Source organism: Mesoplodon densirostris, chromosome 19 (genome assembly GCF_025265405.1).
Source record: "Mesoplodon densirostris isolate mMesDen1 chromosome 19, mMesDen1 primary haplotype, whole genome shotgun sequence".
NCBI classification, from domain to species: Eukaryota; Metazoa; Chordata; class Mammalia; order Artiodactyla; family Ziphiidae; genus Mesoplodon; species Mesoplodon densirostris.
The window spans coordinates 11287541-11313182 of record NC_082679.1 but is presented as its reverse complement, the minus strand read 5'-3'; the positions used below and the strand labels follow the sequence as shown (position 1 = coordinate 11313182).

Sequence of the window (25642 nt, the reverse complement as noted above, 5' to 3'; positions counted from 1 at the left end):
TTTAATTGTGGAAATTTTATTATGATTTTATGAGCAAAGACTAAAAATTATATTTTATAAAAAGTGAAAAGAATCTTCAATTAAGCCACCCAACAACTGCCCTTAGAATACAAGGTCTTTCTAACAATATCAAAAATCAATTAACTTAAAATTTGTAAAGCTACACATATTCTTCTTTAGTTTCAGATGAGTTGTACAATATGAGATACTGCCCATTTAATACTCTGGGTACATTGTAATACAAAAGGCTTCCAAATCAAAAGGAAATTTTGTCAATTTTCAGCCTAAAAAATCAGATTCATAGCACATATATTTTTGAATTTTTTATATATGTCAAAAAACAGTTTCCACTAGGTATGAAAAAAAATAATTTCTATCACAATGGATAGTGCTCCGACAATGTTACACTAAAAATGTGGATTCCTTGGAATTTTAAGGCAAGACACTAATGTCTTCCTAATTGCTTCGCTTCACAGTGTGAAAAGTATCATGGTTTAGAATATACACATAAATATTATGAATCATTATTACTTTATGGAACTGTTGAAAGAGGAAACAATGAATTTATTTATCTTATGTTTTTGGCCAATGCTCATTGATTGAATGACGACAGAGTTTTACAAAGATTTACCATACTTTGAACTTTGAGACTTAAAAAAAATACTTGCCAAATATTTCATAATCAAAACCCCCCCAAATGACAATGTGATTTATGTTTTCTTACCATGTCACGCTGCATATGAACAAACAAAACCTGAAACTCCAAGGAAAGGAAAAGCTTTTCTTGTGACCTAGCTAAAAGGGTAGGAACATTTGTTGAAACTGAAACTTTTAATAAGTTAATAAAAATAATTTTACATATTTTCTAGATGAATCAACATAGAAAAAATTCACTGTAATCAAAAGCACTGTAAAAATATGCTGGCAATGAAGAAGTAGGAAATCTTAGTAAAGAAACAGAAACTATAAAAAAGTACTAAAGGGCTTCCCTGGTGGTGCAGTGGTTCAGAGTCCGCCTGCTAATGCAGGGGACACGGGTTCGTGCCCCGGTCTGTGAAGATCCCACATGCCGTGGAGCGGCTAGGCCCGTGAGCCACGGCCGCTGAGCCTGCGCATCCGGAGCCTGTGCTCCTCAATGGGAGAGGTCACAACAGTGAGAGGCCTGCGTACCACAAAAAAAAAAAAAAAAAAAAGTACTAAAGAAAAATTCTGAATTGAAAAATGCAATATCTCAAAATAAACATTTGATAGATAAGCTTAACAGCAGAATTGAGAGGACAGAAAAAAGAATCAGTGAGCAATAGAAATTATCTAATCTGAAAAACTGAAAAAAAAAAAGGTTGAAGATAAATAACAGAGCCAGTGACCTGTAGGACAATATCAGAAGATTTAACATATGACTACTTGGAATTTACTCCAGAAGGAGAAGTAAGGGCAGAAAACTTACTCCAGAAGGAGAAGTAAGGGCAGAAAAAATATCTGAAGATATAATAGCCAAAGTTTTCTGAAATTTAGTGAAAGGCATGAGTGTACAGATTTCAGAGGCTCAGAGAACCCCAAAAAGGATTAACACAAAGAAAACTATACCAAGGCACATCATGCTCAAACAGCTGAAAACTAAAGGTAATAAGAAAATCTTGAAAGCACAAAGAGGGAAATGACACATTACACACAGAGGAAAAATAATTCAAATGACTTCTCATAACCTATAGAGGCCAGCAGTCAGTGATATAATATCTTTTGTAAAAATATATAAAACAAAACCCAGGATTCTATAGCAAGAAAAAAAATCCTTCAGGAACAAAGCATTTCAGTAAAAGAAACAATGAAAATTCACCACCAGCAGACATATACTCCAAGAAGTGCTAAATTAAGTACTTCAAGCTGAAGGGAAATGATACCAGATAGAAATTTAGATCATTGGGAAGGAATGAAGATCATGTGAAAAGGTAAATATATGGGTAAATATGAAAGATGATGGTGTTTTTTTGGTCTTAATTTCTTTAAAAATACAAAAGACTGTTTAAATTTCCAAGTGGAATGGTGATGTGACTTTCTGTGGGCTACTTCTTAATTGCAAAAAACAAAACAAAAAAACCCCCCAAAACCAGTATTGATACAATGGAGAGAGCTGGTGGTCAATACATGAATCAAGAGATCAAACATAGCTTCACTAAGTGCCACCTGTTATTTTACAATATTGAGTACACAATATTATCTATGTTATCATGTCAAAAATTCTTAATCTGGGGCCTCCCTGGTGGCGCAAGTGGTTGAGAGTCCGCCTGCCGATGCAGGGGATACGGGTTCGTGCCCCGGTCTGGGAGGATCCCATATGCCGCGGAGCGGCTGGGCCCGTGAGCCATGGCCGCTGAGCCTGCGCGTCCGGAGCCTGCGCGTCCGGAGCCTGTGCTCCGCAACGGGGGAGGCCACAACAGTGAGAGGCCCACATACCGCAAAAAAAAAAAAAAAAAAAAATTCTTAATCTGAAACCTAATCAAGTCTCTAGACATAACATCCAGCTCAGAATAAATGCGAGGGATAGAGAAACAACTTAAGCCCACTCAGAGAAAAATTAGTACAAATACAGAATGTGCAAAATTGTATGGGTTACTTCTCCTGAGTCTTCAAAAAGTTCGTCACAAAACAGGTAGAGGATAAGTGTTTGACCAAAAGAGACTCAATAGCCATAATCATATAAAATATGTGACCTTAGTTTGGTTTTAGCCTTTTTTAAAAAAAGCCAGCACTTTCAAAAGACATTCTTTAAAAAAACTGGAGAAGTCTGTAAATGGGATGAATGTTATAGAACATTATAGGTCTACTGTTGTTTTTTAGGTGACAATGGCTTAGTGGTCATGTAGAAGATAATCTTTCAATCTAGCAGTTGTATTTTTGAGTTGTATGTTGATTTTTTTTAGAGGTGAAGTGATACCTAAAACATTCACTCAGAAAGCACAGCAAAATTATATATATCATATATATATATAAAATGTATGATATATGTGAATCTGTATATATACATTTTCATGAGAGAGATACTAAATATAGGTGGAGGGTAAATAAACTTTCATTGTACCATTGTTGTACCTTTTATGTAAATTTGACATTTTTCAAATACTTGAGGAAACCTCCAAGTCAACATCTGTCTTTTGGCTACCCATTGTTAATCTCTAATTTCCATGAATTGTAGGGAAGGTGGATTGTATGTTATCTGTATTATAGAAATTATTGTAAAAAAATTTCTTCAAACCACTTTCCAATTTTTCAACAGCTCTACTCTCAATATTCAGCAAAAGCATAGGGTTTCTTACCATTATTAATCTTCAGGGGGATGAGCTTTAAATAAAAGTTTCTTGTTTAAAACATCCTATGGGATTTTGTCCAGAATTAATTATCTGAAATGAAATATGGATGAGTGATGATAGATTTTTAAAATATGCTCATAGGGTCTTCCTTCCACATGAATTTATTTATAGTAATACTAGTAATTATCATTAAAGAATGATACAATATTTAGTAAGCAAATACTCTGTGCCAGATGCCCTTCCAAACAATCATATTTTATGTTAAATAATTTAATCTTTACCATATCGTTAGGTGGTAGAATAGTGATAATGTTAAAGGATGTGTCATGGCTAAAGGCTTTCTGACTCTCATTACATTAAGACTTTCTTGCCAATGTGAAATCTTTGATGTTGAGTAAGTTGATAGCAACGAGTAAAGGCTTTCCCACATTCCTTACATTTATGTGGCTTCACACCAGTATGAATTCTCTGATGCTGAGCAAGTCGATCGCTACGATTAAAGGCCTTACCACATTCTTTACATTCATAAGGTTTTTCACCAGTATGAATTCTCTTATGTTGAGAAAGACCTGAGATAGAACGGAAGGCCTTCTTACATTCTTTACATATATATGGTTTCAAACCAGTATGGATTGTCTGATGATAAATTAGTTGAGAATTAAGTCTAAAGGTTTTTCCACATTCCTTACATTCATAAGGTTTCTCCCCGGCATGAATTGACTGATGTGTTTTAAGGTCTCCAACACGACTGAAGGCTTTCCCACATTGTTTACATTCATATGGTTTCAAATCACTGTGAATGATCTGATGTTGAATAAGGTAAGAATGGAGCTTAAAATTCTTCCCACATTCTTTGCATTCATGGGGCTTCTCGCCAGTATGAATTCTCTGATGTTGTGTAAGTTGAGAGCCTCTACAGAAGGCCTTGCCACATTCCTTACAATCATAGAGTTTCTCGCTACTATGAATTCTCTTATGTTTAAGAAGGCTTGAGCCCCTACTAAAGGCTTTTCCACATTCCTTACATTCATGAGGCTTCTCACCAGTATGACTTCTCTGATGTTCAATAAGTAGATAACTGCGAACAAAGGCCTTTCCACATTGTTTACATTTATATGGTTTCTCACCAGAATGAATTTTCTTATGCTGATAGAGACTTGAACGATGACCAAAGGCCCTTCCACATTCCTTACAAATATAGGGTTTCACACCATGATGAATTTTCTGATGGAGACACATATGTCGGTACAACCTAAAAGTTTCCCCACATTCCTTACATTTGTAGGGTTTCAAACCAATATGAATTTTCTGATGTTCAGTAAGGTGAGAATGACGTCTAAAGGCCTTCCCACATTGCTTACATTCATAGGGTTTCACACCAGTATGAATTATCTGATGTTGAATAAGCTGTGAATAAAACCTAAAGGTCTTCTCACATCCATTACATTCAAAGGGTTTCAAATCAGTGTGATTTTTTTTATGTCTAATAAAATGCTGGAGAACTATAAAGATCTTTCCACATTCCTTACATTCATAGGGTTTTACACCACTATGGTCTCTCAGATGTTCCATAAGGTGTGAGTATTTCCTAAAGCCCTTTCTACATTCCTTACATTCATATGACTTGTCTTTAATGTGAAGTCTTTGATGTAGAGGAAGGGATATATGTTTTCTGAATATCATTTGATTAAAATATCCCATTTTAAGTTTCTGTTGTCTTTCAAATTTAGTTCTGTTCTGTGAGTCATTTCTGAAAATAAACGCCGTAAAGTTGAAGGTTTTACTTCTATTCATTGTCTCCCGATGGTATGAATTTACTTCGTAACTGCTTTTTTCTGAAGATAATTTGTTGCTCTCACTTGTGAAATCAATGTCTGAAAGAAAATGAGAGAACAAACAAATGCTATTTTTCTTGTACAAGGGGAAATATAGTAATAGTAATAATAAATTGACAAGTAAATTCCATTAGAAGTAAAAGGGTCATAAAATTCTAAAATAATGTGATGAAATTTTTTTTTTTTTTTTTTTTTGCGGTATGCGGGCCTCTCACTGTTGTGGCCTCCCCTGCTGCGGAGCACAGGCTCCGGACACGCAGGCTCCGGACGCGCAGGCTCAGCGGCCATGGCTCACGGGCCCAGCCGCTCCGCGGCATATGGGATCCTCCCAGACCGGGGCACGAACCCGTATCCCCTGCATCGGCAGGCGGACTCTCAACCACTTGCGCCACCAGGGAGGCCCTGATGAAATTTTTTAAAGGCAAGAAGGGCTCAGAAAAAATTTAAAGCTAACATGAGAATGTAAAGTTTGTGAATAGGCAAAGGGAAAAATCAGTAGTTCTCATATTTAGTTGTGGATCAGTATTACCACAGGAATCTCTTACATATACAACCCTTTTTTTTTTTGAGGGAGGTGAAGCAGAAAAGAATAGCTTTATTTGCTTTGCCAGGCAAATGGGACAACAACAGGCTAATGTCCTCAAAACTGTGTGTGCCAATCTGGAGGGGGGTAGTGAGAAGTTTTATAATAATGGTTCAAAGAGGGCATGATCAGCTCATGTATATACTACCCTTTAGATATCCACTGAGACTGAGTGAATCAGAACCTGTGAGTAGGTCCTGGTCATCTACATTTTTAATATTCTCTACCAGAAGGCTCTCTATGTAATTTTTTCAATGGCTGTCTTTATCTTAGAATGAAACCTAAGCGCATAACCATAAATAAGAAGACTCTGTCTTACTTGTACAAATTATTTCAAGCCCTTGACATCTTTTTCCCTATATCTGACCACACTGCATCTTTTCAGCTACTAGAACATACTGCAACTTTTCCCATTGCCTGTGGCTTCACACGGATGCTTTACCTTGCAGGAATCCTCTTAGGTGGCTTCTCTAAATGACTATCTCCAGGTGTTGCAGGTTACAAATTACTTCCTCAGAAAGGCTGGCTCTGCTAACTGTAAGTAAATTCATATCCTTTATTCTATATTCCAACATCTAATTCTTTGTCTTCATGATGCTTTTTTCTCATACATATTTATTGTTTCATTTGTTTTACTACTTATTTTCTTACTCTAAAGCTCAAGTATGGATTCAAAATTTCTTTCAACTACCACTGAAAAACAAGTTCTACCAAAAGGTAAGTATTAAATAGTGAACTGTAGAATAAAATAGTGAATTAAAAAAGGTAACTTGGATGAAAATCAAGGTAAGTAAGGATAAAAATCAAGGTCAGTGGAGAAGGCAACTGAGTAAAATGATGATCTATTCTCTGAAAATTATGCAACAGTTACCAACTATCTCACTCTGACTCTAATCTCTCACACCTTATTGCCTCAGTAATGGGGCCAAATTAGCCCTAGACTAAAAGCTGTTCTGGACCCAGCTTAACAGAGCTTAAAAGCAAACCATGAAAGGATCAACAGGTCCCATTTACTGAATCCCAGAACAAAGTCCCCCAATCCAGCATTATAACACAGTAAACGTTGCAATGTCTGGTACCTAATACAAAAATTATCAGGCATGGGCTTCCCTGGTGGCGCAGTGGCTGAGAGTCCACCTGCCGATGCAGGGGACACGGGTTTGTGCCCCAGTCCAGGAAGATCCCACATGCCGCGGAGCGGCTGGGCCCGTGAGCCACGGCCACTGAGCCTGCACGTCCGGAGCCTGTGCTCCGCCACGGGAGAGGCCACAACAGTGAGAGGCCCGTGTACCGAAAAAAAAAAATTATCAGGCATGCAAAATAGTAGGAAAATATAACCCTTCCTAGGAGAAAAATCAATAAAAAGAAACAGAGCATGGAGTGACACAGATAATAGAATTAGTAGACAAGGATATTTAGAGAGCTATTATAAATATACTCTGTATTTTCAAGTAGCTATTTTCTAGTCATCTCTTACTTTTCTGTAGCTTATCCTTTGTCAGAATCCACATATAAGAGGTCATGGGAAAAATTTCCCCCTAATTCTTACATGTTCAAAGTTTTGCACTTTAATGATAAATGACCCAGGCCTGAATCTTCCAATCTGTGGGAAGGCTCTTGATGACTGATGCAGTTTCTTTAGTGCTTGTGAGAATTTTCATATTTTCTATTTTTTTCTTGAGTGTTGGTTTTGTAGATTAAAATTTTCTAATAATTTATTTCATTCAATTTTTCAGTTTTTGGCATAATGTTTATCAAAATTAGCATCATATTTTCAAGGTTTCAGGATTTGTAATGAGGCCCCCTTTTTTCCTTACATAGATTCATGTTGAGAGAGTTGCACCAATTTTAATTCTTTGAAATAACCAAATTTATAGTTTTGACTTGCTCTTTTATATGTTCAGTTTTTATTTCATTAATTTATGTTCTTTCCTTTATTATTTCCTTTCTTCCACTTTCTTTAAGTCTGTTGTGCTCTTCCTAACTTACCAAATGGATGGTTAGCTTATTAATTGTCAGCATTTCTTCTGGAAATAAAAGATCCATTGGGAGAGTAAATTTAAAATCCAAACAGATAAGAGCCATTAAAGGAGTGATGAATTGGCCCTGAAGATCTACCACTGCTTTTCCCCTAGAGAAACTCACTGATTCTGAGCACAGTGATAAAAAAGAGGTAGTTGAGTATTACCAAACTGAAAACCAGCACTGACCCAGCTTAATATCTGCTATTCTATCAGACCCAGAGAGGAAAATGTTAAGTTCTCTCTGGTGGAAGATACCACTATCTAGAACCTCTTCAGTTCTTTTGTACACAATGTCCAGCACATGATCACTATTACTAGTAACTTGGAGAGGCATTACCATATGACAAATAACAAGAGGAAAAACCAGAAACAGTAGAAACAGATCCACAGATGATACCAAACAATGAAGGCATACAAGAATTCCAAAATAACTATTGACGGAAGTGTTTAAAAAACAGATGAGGGACTTCCCTGGTGGTCCAATGGTAAAGAATCCGCCTTCCAATGCAGAGGATGTGGGTTCGATACCTGGTTGGGGAACTAAGATCCCACATGCCATGGGGCAACTAATCCTGCACACCACAACTACTGAGCTCACGTGCCTCAACAAGAGAGCCCACGTGCCGCAAACTACAGAGCCCATGCACCCTGGAGCCCACGTGACACAACTAGGAAGAGAAAACTTGCACACCACAACTAGAGAGAAGCCCGCACGCCACAACGAAGAGCCTGCACGCAACTAAGACCCGACGCAGTCAACAAAAGAAAAATAAAATAAATTAAATTAAAAAAAACAGGGACTTCTCTGGTGGTCCAGTGGTTAAGAATCTGCCTTCCAATGCAGGGGACGTGGGTTTGATCCCTGGTCGGGGATCTAAGATCCTACATGCCGAGGGGCAACTAAGCCCGCATGCTGCAACTACTGAGCCTGCTCACTCTGGAGCCCACACACCACAACTAGAGTGAAGGCTGCTCGCCTCAACGAAGAGCCTGCGTGCTGCAATGAAAGATCCCACATGCCAAAACTAAGACCCGACACAGGCAAAAATAAAATAAATAAATAAGAATAAATAAATTAAGACATAAAAAATAGTAATAAAAAGACAGTAAATAAAAGAATTGCAACAGGTAACTGGAAGTTATAAAAGACAATCAAAGTGAATTTCTAGAGAGATAAGTTCTCAAAAGATCTAATGTAGGTATAACTGGAATCCCAGAGGAGAGGAGAGAACGGTCAAGTATTGTCCAAAAACTGAACAAAGACAGTTCTGAGTAGAATCTATCAAGTCACTGAAAGCCAACATTTTCACTGCTATAACAGAAAATACTCAAAAAGATAATGATCTTGACTCATTCTACCACTGTAAAAATTACAAAGGCTCATCTGTAATAAAGAGAAAACCAGGACTCTATGTTACCTGTTCTCCATGTAGGTGGATTGGCAATTAAAATAGAATATTTATTGACATTATGAAAATATACATAATTTGACATTTGTTTCCTTTGCCAGTAGTTATGCAGAAAATTCCCAGAATTCAATCCTTTGGTCATTTAGAAAAAGCAACTGCAGGATGGATCAGAAGGAGGTAGGAAGGTAAATGAAGGACAGAGAAGATTTAGGTGCTGTCATGCTGCGGAGCAACTAAGCCCATGCGCCACAACTACTGAGCCTGTGCTCTAGAGCCCGCGAGCCACAACTACTGAGCCTGCGTGCCACAACTACTGAAGCCTGTGCACCTAGAGCCCATGCTCCACAAGAGAAGCCACCGCAATGAGAAGTCTGTGTACTGCAACGAAGAGTAGCCCCCGCTCGCCACAACTAGAGAAAGCCCGCGTGCAGCAATGAAGACCCAATGCAGCCATAAATAAATAAATTAATTTTTAAAAAAGATTTAGGTGCTGAATGAAGGTGCTTATTTCAATCTAATATAGCCCAAAATAGTCCTTTGAGAATATGGAGCAGAAATTTCGCTAGTTTCTTGGCACAGAGCATAAAATATACAGTAGAAAAAGTGGATATTCCAGATAGCAGATTCTACATTACTTCAGGCAGATGTCCTTACCCAGTGATATCAAGTTAGTATAATTCTCCAACATCACATCTCTGTACAAATTCCTCTGATCTGAGTTTAGGCATTCCCACTCCTCCTGAGAGAAGTCTATGGCAACATCACTGAATGTCAATGGCACCTGAAATGACAAATTCATGCATTATTTGTAAAAGTAGAAAAAAAATTTCAAGATGGAATATTGAGTTGCAGTATGGGGGTGATATATAAAAACAAGTAGGCTGAAATTAAAGATCATGACATGGATAGATGAGGATAAATAATAAATAAATTAGCATATCTGAAGTAGATTCCCTACCCAATCTTGAAGAATCCTGTTGGAACACAAGAAATTTCTTTAATTTTAATTTTCAAAATTTTCTTTAACCTCTCCCCCACAGTTCAGTATTATCCACCAGATGTGGTTCTCATCTTCCCTTTCTACAATCCCTTACTGAACTTCTGGTTCTTGAGTTAGAACACACTAATTAATGTAGGGTGATCCAGAACAACACTGAATGACTCAAGCCAAGCAATCTCTCTTCCCCTACAAAATGGGCCTCAGAACCCTATTCACTTCTTAGTGATTCCTTAGCCAGAACCCCTCCTCTCTCTAGGCAGGCACCAATCCCATTTCAACCCAAACCTAAAAGCTTTTCAAAGCTGAGATCTCATCTCACACTGAGACTGAGACCATTCGAAACTAAATTCTCCCTTATCTACCTGGAAAACTATGGAGAAAGTTCTCCCTCTTCTGGTCAAATAGGACAACCATTTCTATACAATGAAACTACAAACCTAACAAGGGAAGCTAAAATACTTCCTTCAAGGTACTTCACCCCTTTACTGCTCCAACACTGCTCTCGAGAGAAGACTGAACATATAGAAGAGGAATAAATCATTTGATGAAAAACTGAAAAATCAGGTTGAAAAAAGGGAGCAAATAGGAAGGACACCATCCTTCTCTGTAAAGGCAGCAACTGTGAAACAGGCTGAGACACAGCTTTCCTAGGAAGGAGGTTTTGGGATAAAGAATGAAAATATTATCTGAATTAAAAATTGTAATATTTGGGCCTCCCTGGTGGTGCAGTGGTTGAGAGTCCGCCTGCTGATGCAGGGGACATGGGTTCGTGCCCCGGTCTGGGAAGATCCCACATGCCGTGGAGTGGCTGGGCCCATGAGCCATGGCCGCTGAGTCTGCGTGTCTGGAGCCTGTGCTCCGCAACGGGAGAGGCCACAACAGTGAAAGGTCCGCGTACCACACACACACACAAAAATTGTAATATTTCAGGAAGGAGAGACATCCACTTACCTGGCCCATGGTTTTAGAACTGCCAATCATCCTCAGAAGCTGAGTCCAGAGAAGCCAGAGCTGAGGGAGTAAAAAGAAGGCTTGAGACCCAATGTAGCTCAGAACTCCCAAAATTAAGGTAAGAGAGCCTTTCCTTTTTCTTCTTTATTCCTGTTTCTCACCATCCTTGCCCACTCTCTGCCCTCCCAAACACATAAATACATGTCAGGGGATATGAGACAGAGTCCAGACAAACTCAAACCCTTTCCTGTGTTTGAGAAACAAGCCTCACAAGCGTGGATACAGAGCAGAGGCTCTCTTGAACCAAAGCCAGCTCCAGACACGCCCCTCTGGCCTATTTCTCATTCTGATCATGCCAAATGTACCCAGCTTGGGTTGTCCAGTCACACTAAGTAGGTCCTCCTCAATTCAGCCCTACCTTCCAGGGTTGAGACCAGGCCATACAACACAAACTTCAACAACCTTCATGTCCTCAAAGTGGACCTGGACTCTGCCAGACAAAAGGCAGAAAACAGGGACTTCCCTGGTAGTGCAGTGGTTAAGAATCCACCGGCCAGTGCAGGGGACATGGATTCGAGCCCTGGTTTGGGAAGATCCCACATGCCGTGGAGTAACTAAGCCCGTGAGCCACAACTACTGAGCCTGCGCTCTAGAGCCCTCGAGCCACAACTACTGAGCCCACATGCCACAACTACTGAAGCCCATGTGCCTAGAGCCCATGCTCTGCAACAAGAGAAGCCACCACAATGAGAAGCCTGTGCACCGCAATGAAGAGTAGCCCTCACTCACTGCAACTAGAGAAAGCCTGCGCGCAGCAAAGAAGACCCAACGCAGCCAAAAATAAAAATAAATAAATAAAATAAATATTTTAAAAAGGCAGAAAAGAGTAGCGACCAACCTGGAAAACTTGACCACTGTAAAACTGTCTGCCCATGTGAAGCCTGAACTTGACTCCAAGGTCCTCTGGGCTGACCAACCTGGATTTCCCTATCAGGATCCACTTTGCTTGCTGGCATGAATCACTGCCACCCAGTACCCACAAGGGAGATGTGAATTCATACTTGGTAAAGCCATACAGTAATACATAGATATTTGTAACCTTCTATGTGATAGCTGCACTATACACATTAACATTTAATCCTGAAATGTACTTATTAACTTAATTCAACAGATGAGGAAATAAAAGCTCAAAGAAGTAAAGGTATTTTCCCATATCACAAACTATAAGTAGAAGTGATGTTTTCAATCACATTTCTATAATTATAAAGTCAACTTTTTTTTTGAACTGTTGTCTCTGACACCCAGATTTTTTGTTTCATTATATGAAACCTGAACATAAATAATTAAGACAGCACCTGTCAAAAGATTTACTAAAGAGATGTTTTAAAGCAACAAAGATGGTACAATTTTACAGGTATTCAACTGTCAGATTTTTAAAGTTGATGATACACCACATATTAGTAAGGCTGTAGGGAAAAGAGCATTCTCATGCTGTCCTATAGACCTGTGAAAACCTAGTGCAATTGAGGCATGTACGAAAAATTATGCATAAGAAGAATTTAACAATGAAAGGCCGTTTCTGAGACTTCACCTAAAGGAAATAACTGTAAAATGTGCCTAGAGATGTATAAAGGAATATGATGATAGACACTAGTGAAAATGAAAAAAAAAAACGCTGGAGAAAAATCTAAATGTACTTAGATGGGTAGTTAATTCAAAAAAGTGTATTCATTCATATAATGGAAAATGAAATAGATACTGAAAATGAACCAGTGCAGATCACTGGTTCTCAATAGGGGGTGATCCTGCCCGCCAGGGCACAATTGGCAATGTCTGGAGACATATTTGTTTGTCAAAATGTGTGGAGGGGTGCTACTATAACTAGTGGGTGGAGATCAGGGATGGTGCTGACCATCCTACAAGGCATAGGAAAGCCCCCCACCACAGCTAAGAATTATCTAGTCAAAAATATCAGCAGTGCTAAGGTTGAGAAACCCTGACATAGACTTATTAAAGGAAGATAACGTAATCCAGAGTCTCTATAATATATTATCGACAATGCCAGTATATGATAAAACTTACGAAAAATGCAAAGAAACAGGAAAGTTACTGATAATCAAGAGAAAAATCTCAATAGAAATAAACCCAAAGATGATCCAGACAATGGAGCTAGTAGACAAGGACTTGAAGATATTATGATTAACATGCTAAAGAAAATAGAGGAAAAGATGGACAAAATGGAATGCAAAATGGAGTATATCAATAGAGATTTAGTAGAATCAAAAAAGAGACCCACATGAACATTTTATAGTTATAAAAATATAACTCTCAAGATTTTTTTAATGTACTGGATGGATTTAACAGCAGAAAATGGTATTAATTAACATAAAGTCAAATTAACAATAATCTTACGCAGGGAGAAAAAGAAAGAACAGAGCTGAACGTAAGAGAAATACAAGGAACAGACAAAATGTGGAACTGAACACCTAAAAGAAAACAGAACGGAAAATTGATTTGAAGAAATAATGGACAAAATCATTCCAAATCTCATGAAATACCTTGATACATAAATCAAAAAGCTCAGCAAACCTAACCAGATAAAATAAGGAAATTCTAACCCAGGCACATCATGGCCAAATTGTTGAAAAACAAAATGGAAAAACATATCTTGAAAGTATGTAGTTTAAAAAAGACATCAGTTATAAATAAACAACAACAATGAAAAAAGTTCTTATCTCAACAGAAACATTAGCGGCCTGAAAAATGGAATTGTATCTTCAAAGTGCTGAAAGAAAAAACCCTGACAACTCTGAATCTTATGGCTGGAGAATATATCTTTCAGAAATGAAGGTAAAATAAAGATTTTTTTGAACAGAAGCTGAGAGAATTTCTGATCAACAGACCCACAATACAAGAAATACTAAAGGACAGCAGTCAGGCTAAAGGAAAATAATCCTAGATGGAAGCATGAATTTGCCAAAAAGCAATGAACAGCTGTGGACAAGTAAATATATGACTAATATGACTAAGCAAATGGACTGTTTAAAGGAACCAAAACTAGAATGCTTTATGAAGATTGTATTACTGGAAGAAGGAATGACAATAACAGCATAAATGGATTTAAACTATTGAAATGTTCTTATGTTATTTGGTATGTGGTTAAAAACCCTACATTTTTTTTTTCTTGGCTGTGCCATGCGGCATGCAGGACCTTAGCTCCCCAATCAGGGATCGAACCCATGCCCCCTGCATTTCGAGTGCAGAGTCTTAACCACTGGGCCGCCAGGGAAGTCCCCTAAAAACCCTATTTTAAGGAAGACTGTATTAAAGATGCACCCTCTATGGGGAAATATGTATACATATAGCTGATTCACTTTGTTATACAACAGAAACTAACACAACATTGTAAAGCGATTACATTCCAATAAAGATGTTAAAAAAAAGATGCATCCTATAATAGCTCAGGTAACTACTAAAAGAATTATACAAAGATGCACAACTAAAAAAGCTAAAAGAGGAGATTAAATGGAATAATGAAAAATACCTGATTAATTCAAAAGAAGGCAGGAAAGGAGGAATAGAGAAATGAAGAATAAATGGGATAAACAGAAAACATATAGCAAGATGGCAGATTTAAACCAAACTGTATCAGTAATTGTAATAAAATGTGAATGGACTAAACATTGCAATTAAAAACTAAGATTTTCAGATTAAATTAAAAACAGGATAAATTACACTGCTTATAAGAAACATACTTTAAAGACACAGATATGTTAAAAGTAAGAGTAGAAAAGTATATTAGAGAGTAATTAGAAGCACACTGGTATATTAACAACAGATAAATAGACTTAAATGCAAGAAGTATTATAAGTAATAGAGATATTTCCTACAATTCAACAAGAATATAACAGTTATCCTACATTCCTCATACTCCTAATAAGATAGCTTCAAAAGCAAAAGTCAACAGAATTAAAGGACAAGTTTATAATTAAATTTAGAGATTTTTTATACCCTCCATTGGTAACTGATAACAGGAAGAGAAAAAAAAAAATCAACAAGGCCATAGAAGGTTGAACAGGAATAACCAAAATGACCCAACTGAACATTATACTCCCAAACTACAGACTACACATTCTTTGCCTATTTTTCAGAATATTCTGGGCCATAAAGCAAGTATCTATAAACTTCAAATGATAAATATCAAAGAATGTATATTTTGGAACTCAAAAACAGGTATTTCTCAAATGTTTCCAAATATAAAAATTCACTTGAAATAAGTACAGGTCAAAGAATAAATCATAATGGAAACTAGAACATATTTGAGGCTAAATGATAATAAAAGTATGCCATAACAAAGCTTGTGAGATGCAGTCAAACCAATGCTTACAATGACATTTTTAGTTTTAAATATATATTTTTTGTTTTTGTTTTGTTTTTACAAATGCTGCAGATAAATGCCATTCATTATCTAATCACCACTGGTAATTACTAGGTGTACTAAAGACATATTGACATAGTAAATCAATTAGTAGTGAAATTATGAAAATCCTTTGTCAAGTTACTACAATGCCAAATAAACCCATAATTTATTTTCTCCCAGTAGATAGCATGAGCATTTATAATGATTGCCCACTTATTATTTTCCTTTCTTATTACTCTTTGATCCCCTTCACCCAGACATAAATTTATGTTTTATAAAAGTAGTATGGTTAAAAACCAATGATCTACCTTTGGAAGCTAGAAAAGGAAAAGCAAATTAAGCCTACAGAAAGTAAAATATACTAAAACAAATGGCATAAAAAACCCAGATCTATAACAGGGAAAAATCAATAAAGCCAAAAGCTATTTCATTGAAGAGATAAGATTAATAAACCTCTAGCTATCCTGTTCAAGAAAAAAATTGCCAATATCAGGACTATAAAAGGAGATATCACTACATATATTATAGACATTATTAAATTGATAACAGAATTTTATGAACAACTCTATGACAATAAACTTGAAAATGTAGATGAAATTTTAAAATTTCTTGAAAACACAATTCAATGAAACTGATATAAGAAATGGAAAATCTGAATATTGTTATATATATTAAAGAAATTAAATCTATATTAATTAAAGACCTTCCCATAAAATGTCAGACCCAGAGGCTTCAGTGGCAAATTCTCCAAACATTTAAGGAATTAAAAATGCCAATCAAACTCAATATCTTCTAGAAAACATAAAAATGGACCATGTCACGAGGCCCTCATAATTGTGATATCAAAACCTGACAATGACATTACAAGAAAGGAAAACTACAATATATCTCTCTCATGAACACAGATGCAAGTATATTAAATATTAGCAAGGAGAGGCCAGTGATATATATGACCAAGAGATTTATTCTCGAAATGCAAAGTCACTTTATTTTTAAAAAGCAATCAATGTACTCTTCAAACTTTAAAGAATAAAGGAGAAAAACCATTCAATCATTTCATTACATGCAGAAAAACCATTTGATAATATTCAACATCAGTTCATGATAAAAATTCTCAGCAAACTAGGAATAGAACTTCTTTAATTTGATAAAGGGGATCTACAGAATAAAACTGAGAGGTAAAATATGGACTACTGTCTTGAGTTCAGGAATAAGGCAAGGGTCTCCACTTTTACCACTTCCATTTAACTTTGTATTTGAAGACCTATCCAATACCATAAAAGAAAAAAGTGAAATGAAAGGTATGAAGATTGGAAGGAAAGAGGTAAATCCATATTTATTTGCAGATAACATGATTTTGTACAGAGAAAAAAATTTTCAATCCTACAGACTATTAGAGTACATGAATTTATTAGAAAGTTTGTTGACTAAAAGGTCACAGTATAAAACAAACAATTATATTAAAGCAAAGCTATTGAAAAATGAGATTTAAAAAATCCCAACAGTTCATAAAAAACATGAAAAATATAAAACACTTTGGAATGAATCTAACAAAAGAGGTGCAAGACTTTTAGACTGAAAACAACAAAACATTAAGGAAAGAAGTTAAAGAAGAATTAAATAAATGGAAACATATTTCATGTTCATGAATTGGAAGAATCTATTTTAAGATGACCAATTCTCTCTAAATTGATCTACTGATTCAATGTATCTCTAAACAATATCAGCAGCTTTTTTTTAGAACATTAAGAAAATCATTCTAAAATTATATGGAAATGCTAAGAATCCAGAACAGTCAGGGCAATTTTGAAGAACAAAGTTGTCGAATGTACATTACCAGATATCAAGACATAATATAAAGCTACTATAATTAAAACAGCGGGACTGACACAGGATTGACAAACAGACCAACAGAATAGACAGTCCAGAAAGAGCCCTGTACATATATATATATTTTTTAACAATAAAAGTCTGACTTAGAGCAGAAAGGATAGTCTTTTCAACAAATGGTGCCTGAGCAATTGGCCATCTGTGTGGAAAAAATGGTTTTGACCCTGATCCCACCACATATACAGATGTAAATTCAAGATGGATCATAGGCCTAAATGTGAAAGCTAAAGCAATAAATTTTCTGTAAGAAGAAACAGGAAAATATCTTCATGATCTTGGGGTAGGCAAAATTTTCTCTCTTTTTTTTGGTTTAATTTTTATTTCCACTTATTTTAGACTTGGAGAAAAGTTGCAAGAGTAGTACAGTTTCCTATATACTGCTCAAACTAATTTGAACATCTTACATAGGACAATGGTCAAAACCAGGACACTAACATTGGTACAGTACTACAAATGGCATATCTTATTCAAATATCACCAGTTTTTCCCACTAATGTCATTTTTCTTTTCCAGGATCCTATACATGATCCCACACTACATTGAGCTGTTATTTCTCCTCAGTCTCTTCCAATCTCCACAGTCTTTCTTATGGTAATAGTTTTCAATTGCTGCCATAACAAATTACCACAAATTTAGCTTAAAACAACACACATTTATTATCTCACAGTTTCTGTGAACTTGGAGTCTGGACACAGTTTCGATGAATGGTCTCCTCATGCTGGTCTTATAAGCTGCAGACAAGGTATCAGCTGGGCTGATTATTCAGAGGCTGAAGTGGGGAAGAATCCACTTTCAATTTCATTCAGATTGTTGGCAGAATTCATACCCTTGCGGCTGGATGACTGAGGGCCTCAACTTTTTGCTGGCTGTCAGCTGGAGAATGACCTCAGGTCCTAGAGGCTGCCTGCAGTTTCTTGCAAGGGCTTGTCCAACACTGCCTTACTTCATCAAGCCCACGAGTAGAGTCTCTAGCTCCAGTCTGCTATGATGGAGTCTTTTTTTGTTTTTGGTTTTTTTTGGCCGTGCCTCGCAGCACATGGGATCTTAGTTCCCTGACCAGGGATCAAACCCACGTCCCCTGCAGTTTAAGTGCAGAGTCGTAACCACTGAACCACCAGGAAAGTCCCTATGATGGAGTCTTATGTGACACAGTGTAACCACAGTAGCGACATCCCATTACTTTTGCCATATAAAGTAACCTAATTACAGGACAGACATCCCCTCACCAATTTTCTATTGGTTAGAAACAAGTCACAGGTCCTGCTTGCACTCCAGTGGAGGGGGATTTTACAATGGTATAGACACCAGCAGGCAGGAATCATGGCGGTCACCCTAAAGTCTGTCTATCACACCTAATTCATGACCTCTTCACTTTGGAGGAGTACCAATCATTTAAGTTATCAAACGTTCCCCCCACTTGGTTTGTCTGATGTTTCACAATTGGAATGAGGCTCTGCATTTTTGGCAGTACCACAGTGATGCTCTGTCCTTCTCATTGCATGATATGAAAGGGCTCATGATGTCAATACTTTATCACTGATGATGTTAACCTTGATCACTTGGTGAAACTGCTTTCTGATGTGTTTCCCCACTAGAAAGGTACTACCTTTCCCTCTGTTGTTAATAAATATCGTGGGTGATGGGGAATCCTTTGACACTATGCAAACCCTTTTTCTCTTCAAACTTTCACCCTCTAGTTTTAGCATCTACCAGTAGATCTCGTCTAAAACAACGATTACTGTGGTGTTTGCCTAATGGCCATTTTCCATGTCCCTCTTTCCTTCTACATTTAACAACTGGAATTCTACCATAAGGAAGATCTGTCCCTTCTTCCCCAGGAAAAGATGTTTTAAACAGAACAAAAATGCAATAGCCATAAAAGAAAAAGATTGCTAAATGAGCTCAGTTAAAATTAAGAATATCTCTTCATTATAAGATATCATTAAGAAAGTGAATAAGAAGTTACAGGCTAACAGGAGATATTCCCTTTCTCTGTCTGTCTCTGTCTCTCTCTTTCTACACACACACACACACACACACACACACACACACACACACAAAGGACTTGTATTCAAAATATATCTAAAATTCCTACAAATCAATAGGAAAAGCAACAAAAGCCAGGCTAACAAATGGACAAAAGATTTGAATAGACAGTTCATCAGAGTCTGTCAAAATGGGCAGTATCATATGAAAAGATGCTCACATTTTTTATCAGAAAAATACAAATTAAAATCACAATGAGATACTCCTACTCATGCAACAGAATGGTTAAATTTAAAATGACTGACAATATCAAGTGTTGGCCAGTTTGAGAAGTAATTAGACCTTGCATACATTGCAGTAGGAGTGTAAATTAAGCTAACCACTTCCACCCCCAGGTATATTCCCAGGAAAAACAAGAACATGTGTCCACAAAAAGACTTGTACAAGAATTTTCATAGAAGGTTTATTCATAATAGTCAAATACTGGAAACAACTCATCATCATAAGAATGAATAAACAAATTGTGGTAAGGTCATACAATGGAATACTACACAACACTTGGGTTGGTTGATTCACAAAACAACACGTATGAATCTCAAAAGTTCAGTTTTGGACAAAAAGCAGCAGAGACAAGAGATACCATTTATATGAAGTTCAAGAACAGGCAAATCTCTTCTTGAGTGATAGAAGTCAGTATAATGTTTACTTCTTGTGGGGGAGGGTTCGTTCTAACTGGGACAGGACGCAAGCACATCTTCCAAGAGGGGACAGAAATGTTCTATTTCTTGATTTGGGTGGTGTTTTCAAATGTAAAGATTCATTAAGCTATATGCACAGCTAAGATATGTATACTTTATTATATATATTTCCATGAAAAAATGATAGACCTTTATTTGATGATAATGGGTAAAACCATTATATTTCAAAATGTTACCCTATTATGACAAGTAAAATAACATGTACGAATATATGCATGTGCATTGAGGGATGGATAAAAAAATTTGGAGTAAAATGTTTACAGTAGTCTCTTCATTTTGAGCTTTTCTGTACTTTCTGAATTACTGTATGAGAATGTATTACTTCTATAATAAAAATTATAATAGAGCTAATCACTCTCTTTGAGATTGGAGGGTGAAATAAAAGATGAATATGGTGATATTTGGGGTATGATGATGAGGCCTTTTTTTCCTCCAAGGGCTTAAAGTCTTTGAGTTGATTGTCTCATACTGGAATATCAAGGTTCTGTGTCATCAGTCATGAACTTTGATATTCCATAGTTTTCCCTTTTCTGGATTCCCCTGACTCACCTGGACAAATCCTCTTGTCACTACACTCTCCACCTACTAGGCCTGGACTCCTTGTTCCAATTCAGGAATTACACCTGGCTTGGAAACAGAAAAACCTGCACATAAAAGAAATGGAACTTAGGCATGCTGCAGCTCTCAACAAATCCAGATACAGTCCTATGGTGAAGGGGCAGGGAAGTCCAGCATAAGAAAGGCCAAAGGAAAGCCATTCAAGGAACCAGGATGATGATGCCTCAAGGAAAACAGAGTCAAACAGTCATTTAAATCTCAAATCCCTTGGAAATTCAAACACTTCAACCTCCCTAGAGGGTCTCATTAAGGGAAGAAAAAAGCCCCAGAGATCATATTTTGAATTTAAAGATTTGATCATAAAGACTCTGCTTCTGGGCTTCCCTGGTGGCACAGTGGTTGAGAGTCCGCCTGCCAATGGAGGGGACACGGGTTCATGCCCCGGTCCGGGAAGATCCCACATGCCGCGGAGCTGCTGGGCCCGTGAGCCATGGCCGCTGAGCCTGCGCGTCCGGAGCCTGTGCTCCGCAATGGGAGAGGCCACACTAGTGAGAGGCCCGTGTACCGCAAAAAAAAAAAGACTCTGCTTCTATGATTTTTCAGTATCACATCCTTATACAAGTTCTTCTGAGACAGTACAGTTATCAGTAGAGGCTGTTGCCACATTCCCAAACATCACTAACCCTGAAATGACAAAGCCCTAAGTTCCCATATGACCTGAGAAATTGGAAGAAATGAAGTTGATCAAGATATATAAGTGGTACAGCATGGAGAGCAGGCGTGTTCAGCATTCTAAACTCAGCAACAGCCGATGTGTCCATGTAATGAAATATTAAACAGTCATTAAATGCTAAGTTTGAGAAACTGTTAAGGGAATGAAAATATTCAAAATATCATGTCAGTAAAAAAAATTAGGTTACAAAGACCAAAAGCTCAATTAAAAAGTGGGCAAAGAATCTGAACTGACGTTTCTCCAAAGAAGACATACAAGTGGCCGGTAAGTATGTGAAAAGACCCTCAATATCATAAGCCAACAGGGAAATGCAAATCAAAACCACAAGACCCACTTCATACCCACTAGGATGGCTATAATAAAAAGGACAGATAATAACAGGTGTTGGTGAAAATGTGGAGAAATTGGAACCCTCACACGTGGCTGTTGGGAATGTAAAATGGTACAGACATTTTGGAAAACAATCTGACAGTTCCTCAAAAACCATGTGACCCAGCAATTCCACTCCTAAATGTATACCTAAGTGAAACAAAAATATATGTCTACACAAAAACCTGTACACAAATGCTCCTGTCAGCATTATTCATAATAGCTAAGAAGTAGAAACAACTCAAATGTCCATCAACTGATGAATGGATAAATAAAATATGGTATATCCATACAATGGAATATTATTCAGCCTTAAAAAAGAAGAAACTTCCGACACATGCTACAACATGGATGAATCTATGTGAATCATAGTGAAAACACTATGGTAACTCAAAGAAGCTGGTCACAGACCACATATTGTGTGATTCTAGCTCTACAAAGTGTCCAGAGGGGCAAATTAATAGAGACAGAAGGTAGGAAAATGGTTGACCGTGGCTGGGGAGGTTGCAGGAAATGGGGAGTGACTGCTGGTGGGAACAGGGTTTCTCTTTAGGGTGATGAAAATGTCCTAAAGTTGACTGTGGTTGATGGTTTCACGAGCCTGTGAATATATTAAATGGATAAAATTGTACACTTCAAGTAGCTGAATGATGTGGTATGTGAATTGCATCTCAATAACACTGTTAAAAAATTAGGTTACGAATGCACAAAATCATACAAATACAAAATACGATTATATTTATAAAAAATATATATACTTATCAATATATATAGAAAAAGTGACAGACATCAATAAATAGAAAAAATATATAAATGTATGTACCTATTTATTAACATTGCTTATTTGTGTGTCATAGCCCTGGTTTTCTTCCTTTTCCTAAATGTATATTTCAGAAAATTTTAAACAATAGCCATTCCTTAATTTCACACACACACACACACACACACACACACACACACACAGATATGTTTATTTTTTAAAGGAGCAACCTCTTCTCCAAACAGGTGGAAAAAAATCTCACCTCTTCCTCCCCCCTTTTAATATCCCTGAACCTGAAGATAAAGCCTAGTACACTCCATAACAAAGGTTCTCAAAATTTTACCTCTGGGAACTTATCAGAAATGCAGATTCTCAGCTCCATCCCAGACCCACTGAATTAGAAATTCTGAGGCTGGGGCCCAGCAAACTGTATTTGAACAAGCCCTGCAGGTGATTCTGATGCAGCTTACATTTGAGAACCAACGCTGTTCTAAAAACAGTTCCTGTGTTTTTACTGAATGGTTTTACTTCATTTCCATCAGTTCCCAGTACTTGAACCAACCCTAATTTGTTTGTCTATAGAAATGTATGTCTGTGTAAACTGGAGGCTATGATGTTTTGTATACATTAATGGTAGTCTCAATGCTGCTTCCTATTATGTATTCCTGATTGATAGATTTATTTTGCTTCTGAACCTGTCCTCCTACCTAAGATGTCCTGCAAACAGCTGGTGAGACATCTTGTCGCATTTACTGTCACTATGCATTTAACAACACTAGAATAAAAACGCTAAGGTGTAAAATCCATTTTTCTTCACAGAGTTCTAATAATTTGGTCATATTCTGGCAGTGCTGCTATAAACAAAATGATGTCTCTTCCTATCAACTCCTGAGGCAGGTCACCTGAATTTCTCTAGTCGCATTTCAGATCCTCTATCTTACTTATTCCTCTCCTGATTTCATTTCTTTTTTTTTTTAAATTTTATTTATTTTTTATACAGCAGGTTCTTATTAGTTATCTGTTTTATACATATTAGTGTATATATGTCAATCCCAATCTCCCAATTCATCCCACCCTCCCTTCCCCCCACCCTTGACGTCCATACATTTGTTCTCTACATCTGTGTCTCTATTTCTGCCTTGCAAACTGGTTCATCTGTACCATTTTTCTTGATTCCACATATATGCATTAATATATGATACTTGTTTTTCCTCTTTCTGACTTACTTCACTCTGTATGACAGTCTCTGGGTCCACTGATTTCATTTCTTTACTGGATAACAAGTCATTTGAGGATAGCAACTATATCTTCTTGTCATTGTGTTCCAATGAGTACAAGCATAAATATCTGGTATTTGACTCAAATTTCAAAACCAGAAATTTATCCTTAGGTTATGACTATAATAGGACATAAAGATCTATGCATAATGATGTTCATTATAGACTAATTTAATTTTTAGTCAAAAATAGAAATATAATAGCTAACAGTAGGCCACAGGTTAAATACATTATGGAGAGAAGGGCTTGGGGACCCTGACGGGGTGATTCCTCTGCATGGCCCTATGATTTACAGATATGTCAGTACCAGTCAGGACATTTCAGCTGAAGGAAAAGAAGGATTACATGCCTTTAAAATTAAAGTGTGTTTTATGAGTAATGAGGAAACACCAACTCACCTGAACTTAAACTTCTAGTTGTGTAACAAAAATTCTTTCCTCTCTCAGGATCCTTTTTTTATTCCGAGACAGGCAGCACTGGGAAAAGAGAAGGCAATCATGAGACATCAGGATTTTCTCAGAGAGCACATTCATTTACAAAATACCCTCCCTCCATGACCATACCCCTTTACCCAGTCCACCACAAAAAACCAAATGGGAGTAGGAAGGAGACTGGGACAGCATTGACCTTTCCCAGTATGAGAGAGGCCCCGTCACTGATGTCTAGGGTGGAATCTGTCTAATTCACAGCAGGTTCCTGGGGCCAGAGTTTTGGAAATGCTGTGGTTGTGAAACATAGCTGGCCCCTCGGAACTTTCTAAGGGGACCCTCCCAGGAGGGAATCCTACTCCTGGGACCTTATCAGGTCTTCCCAGATGCCTGTCTTGGGGCCGCATCCAGCTTCAGAAAATCTCATCTCATGATCGAGTCTGTGTCTTCTTGCTGGGATCCTCCATTCTTCCATTCTAAAGCTCAGAATCTGGCTTCCCTCCTTTATCTGCGCCAGACCCCAAGTGGCTGTGAGGGGAGAGGGCTGAGGAATCAGCGAAGTCTAGAGCCAAGAGTTCCAGTGACAACCCACATGGCCACACAACTCTCGCTCATCCATAAGCCACGCAGTTAAATAAGCACAATCGCCCAGTTAAATAATGACACGCAAACATTGTCACGGAGACACGTCTACACCTACACACACACACACACACACACACACAAATATCTCAATAGGCATACAAATCTTCTCTGCTGCTCACGCAGACACGAGCCTGAGACTCGAGGCCCGACAAGCCGCGTCCGCGCCCCGAGCGTCCTTTCCTTGAGCGCCTGTCACCCCCACCCCGGGTTCCAGTCCAGCTGCAGTGAGAGACTATGGAAGCTTCCGCCGATTTTTATCTTTGGATACGATCTACTCACCACGTAGGGACCACAGCTGCTCGGCCACCGGAAGAGGACCCAGGGACCGAGGCTGATGCGAGCCCGGTGGCTTCTGGGAAATGCAGTCCATCCGGAACCGTCCTGGCTCCGGGAGTGCGCGGTGTTCTGAGTGCGCAGGCGCAGACGTGTCTCGGCGCGCGGCGGAGGTTGACCCGACCTCGGGAGGACTGTGGCTTCAGGTCGACCTGCGTACGTGGAAAAGGCGAGTGGAATACGAGTCCAGACTGTAGCAGGCCGAGCAGGCGCTTGGGGACTTCAGAGCCTCAGACCTGCGTGCAGCAGGAGGAAGAGTAGGTGGTGGGCTCTTGGGTACGGTGGTTACCTACGTGTGAGCTGTGAAGACAGGACTTTAGTTTTTCACCCTTCGCCCAGGTAGCATCATCACCTGGAGTAGCGCCAGGAGCACAG

The 25642-nt window shown here is 37.8% G+C and overlaps 1 protein-coding gene across 3 annotated transcripts; it reads right to left on the bottom strand.

Annotated features, from left to right (window-relative positions):
* Positions 1-3408: 3408 nt before the first annotated feature.
* On the bottom strand, positions 3409-25254 carry ZNF404 (zinc finger protein 404). 3 transcript variants are annotated; one of them, XM_060083988.1, is made up of 6 exons: positions 25034-25185; positions 24260-24337; positions 20714-20808; positions 11111-11170; positions 9814-9940; positions 3409-5182 (listed from the first exon to the last, which is right to left on the bottom strand). In XM_060083988.1, exons 4-6 carry the CDS (start codon positions 11138-11140, stop codon positions 3660-3662), a joined length of 1680 nt encoding a protein of 559 aa, XP_059939971.1. In that variant the 5' UTR covers positions 11141-11170; positions 20714-20808; positions 24260-24337; positions 25034-25185; the 3' UTR covers positions 3409-3659. The 3 variants fall into 3 exon arrangements, with proteins under 3 accessions (XP_059939971.1, XP_059939970.1, XP_059939969.1); XM_060083987.1 differs by lacking the exons at positions 20714-20808; positions 25034-25185 and adding an exon at positions 25214-25254; XM_060083986.1 differs by lacking the exon at positions 20714-20808.
* Positions 25255-25642: the final 388 nt, after the last annotated feature.

Bases quoted from the DNA above. Each gene is read 5' to 3' on its own strand.
- ZNF404 (XM_060083987.1), bottom strand. From the start codon at position 11,140: ATGATTGGCAGTTCTAAAACCATGGGCCAG. The intron at 9,941-11,110 runs GTAAGTGGATGT...TTGTCATTTCAG, and splicing joins GTTCTAAAACCATGGGCCAG to GTGCCATTGACATTCAGTGA. The intron at 5,183-9,813 runs GTAAGGACATCT...ATTTTCTTTCAG, and splicing joins TACTAACTTGATATCACTGG to ACATTGATTTCACAAGTGAG.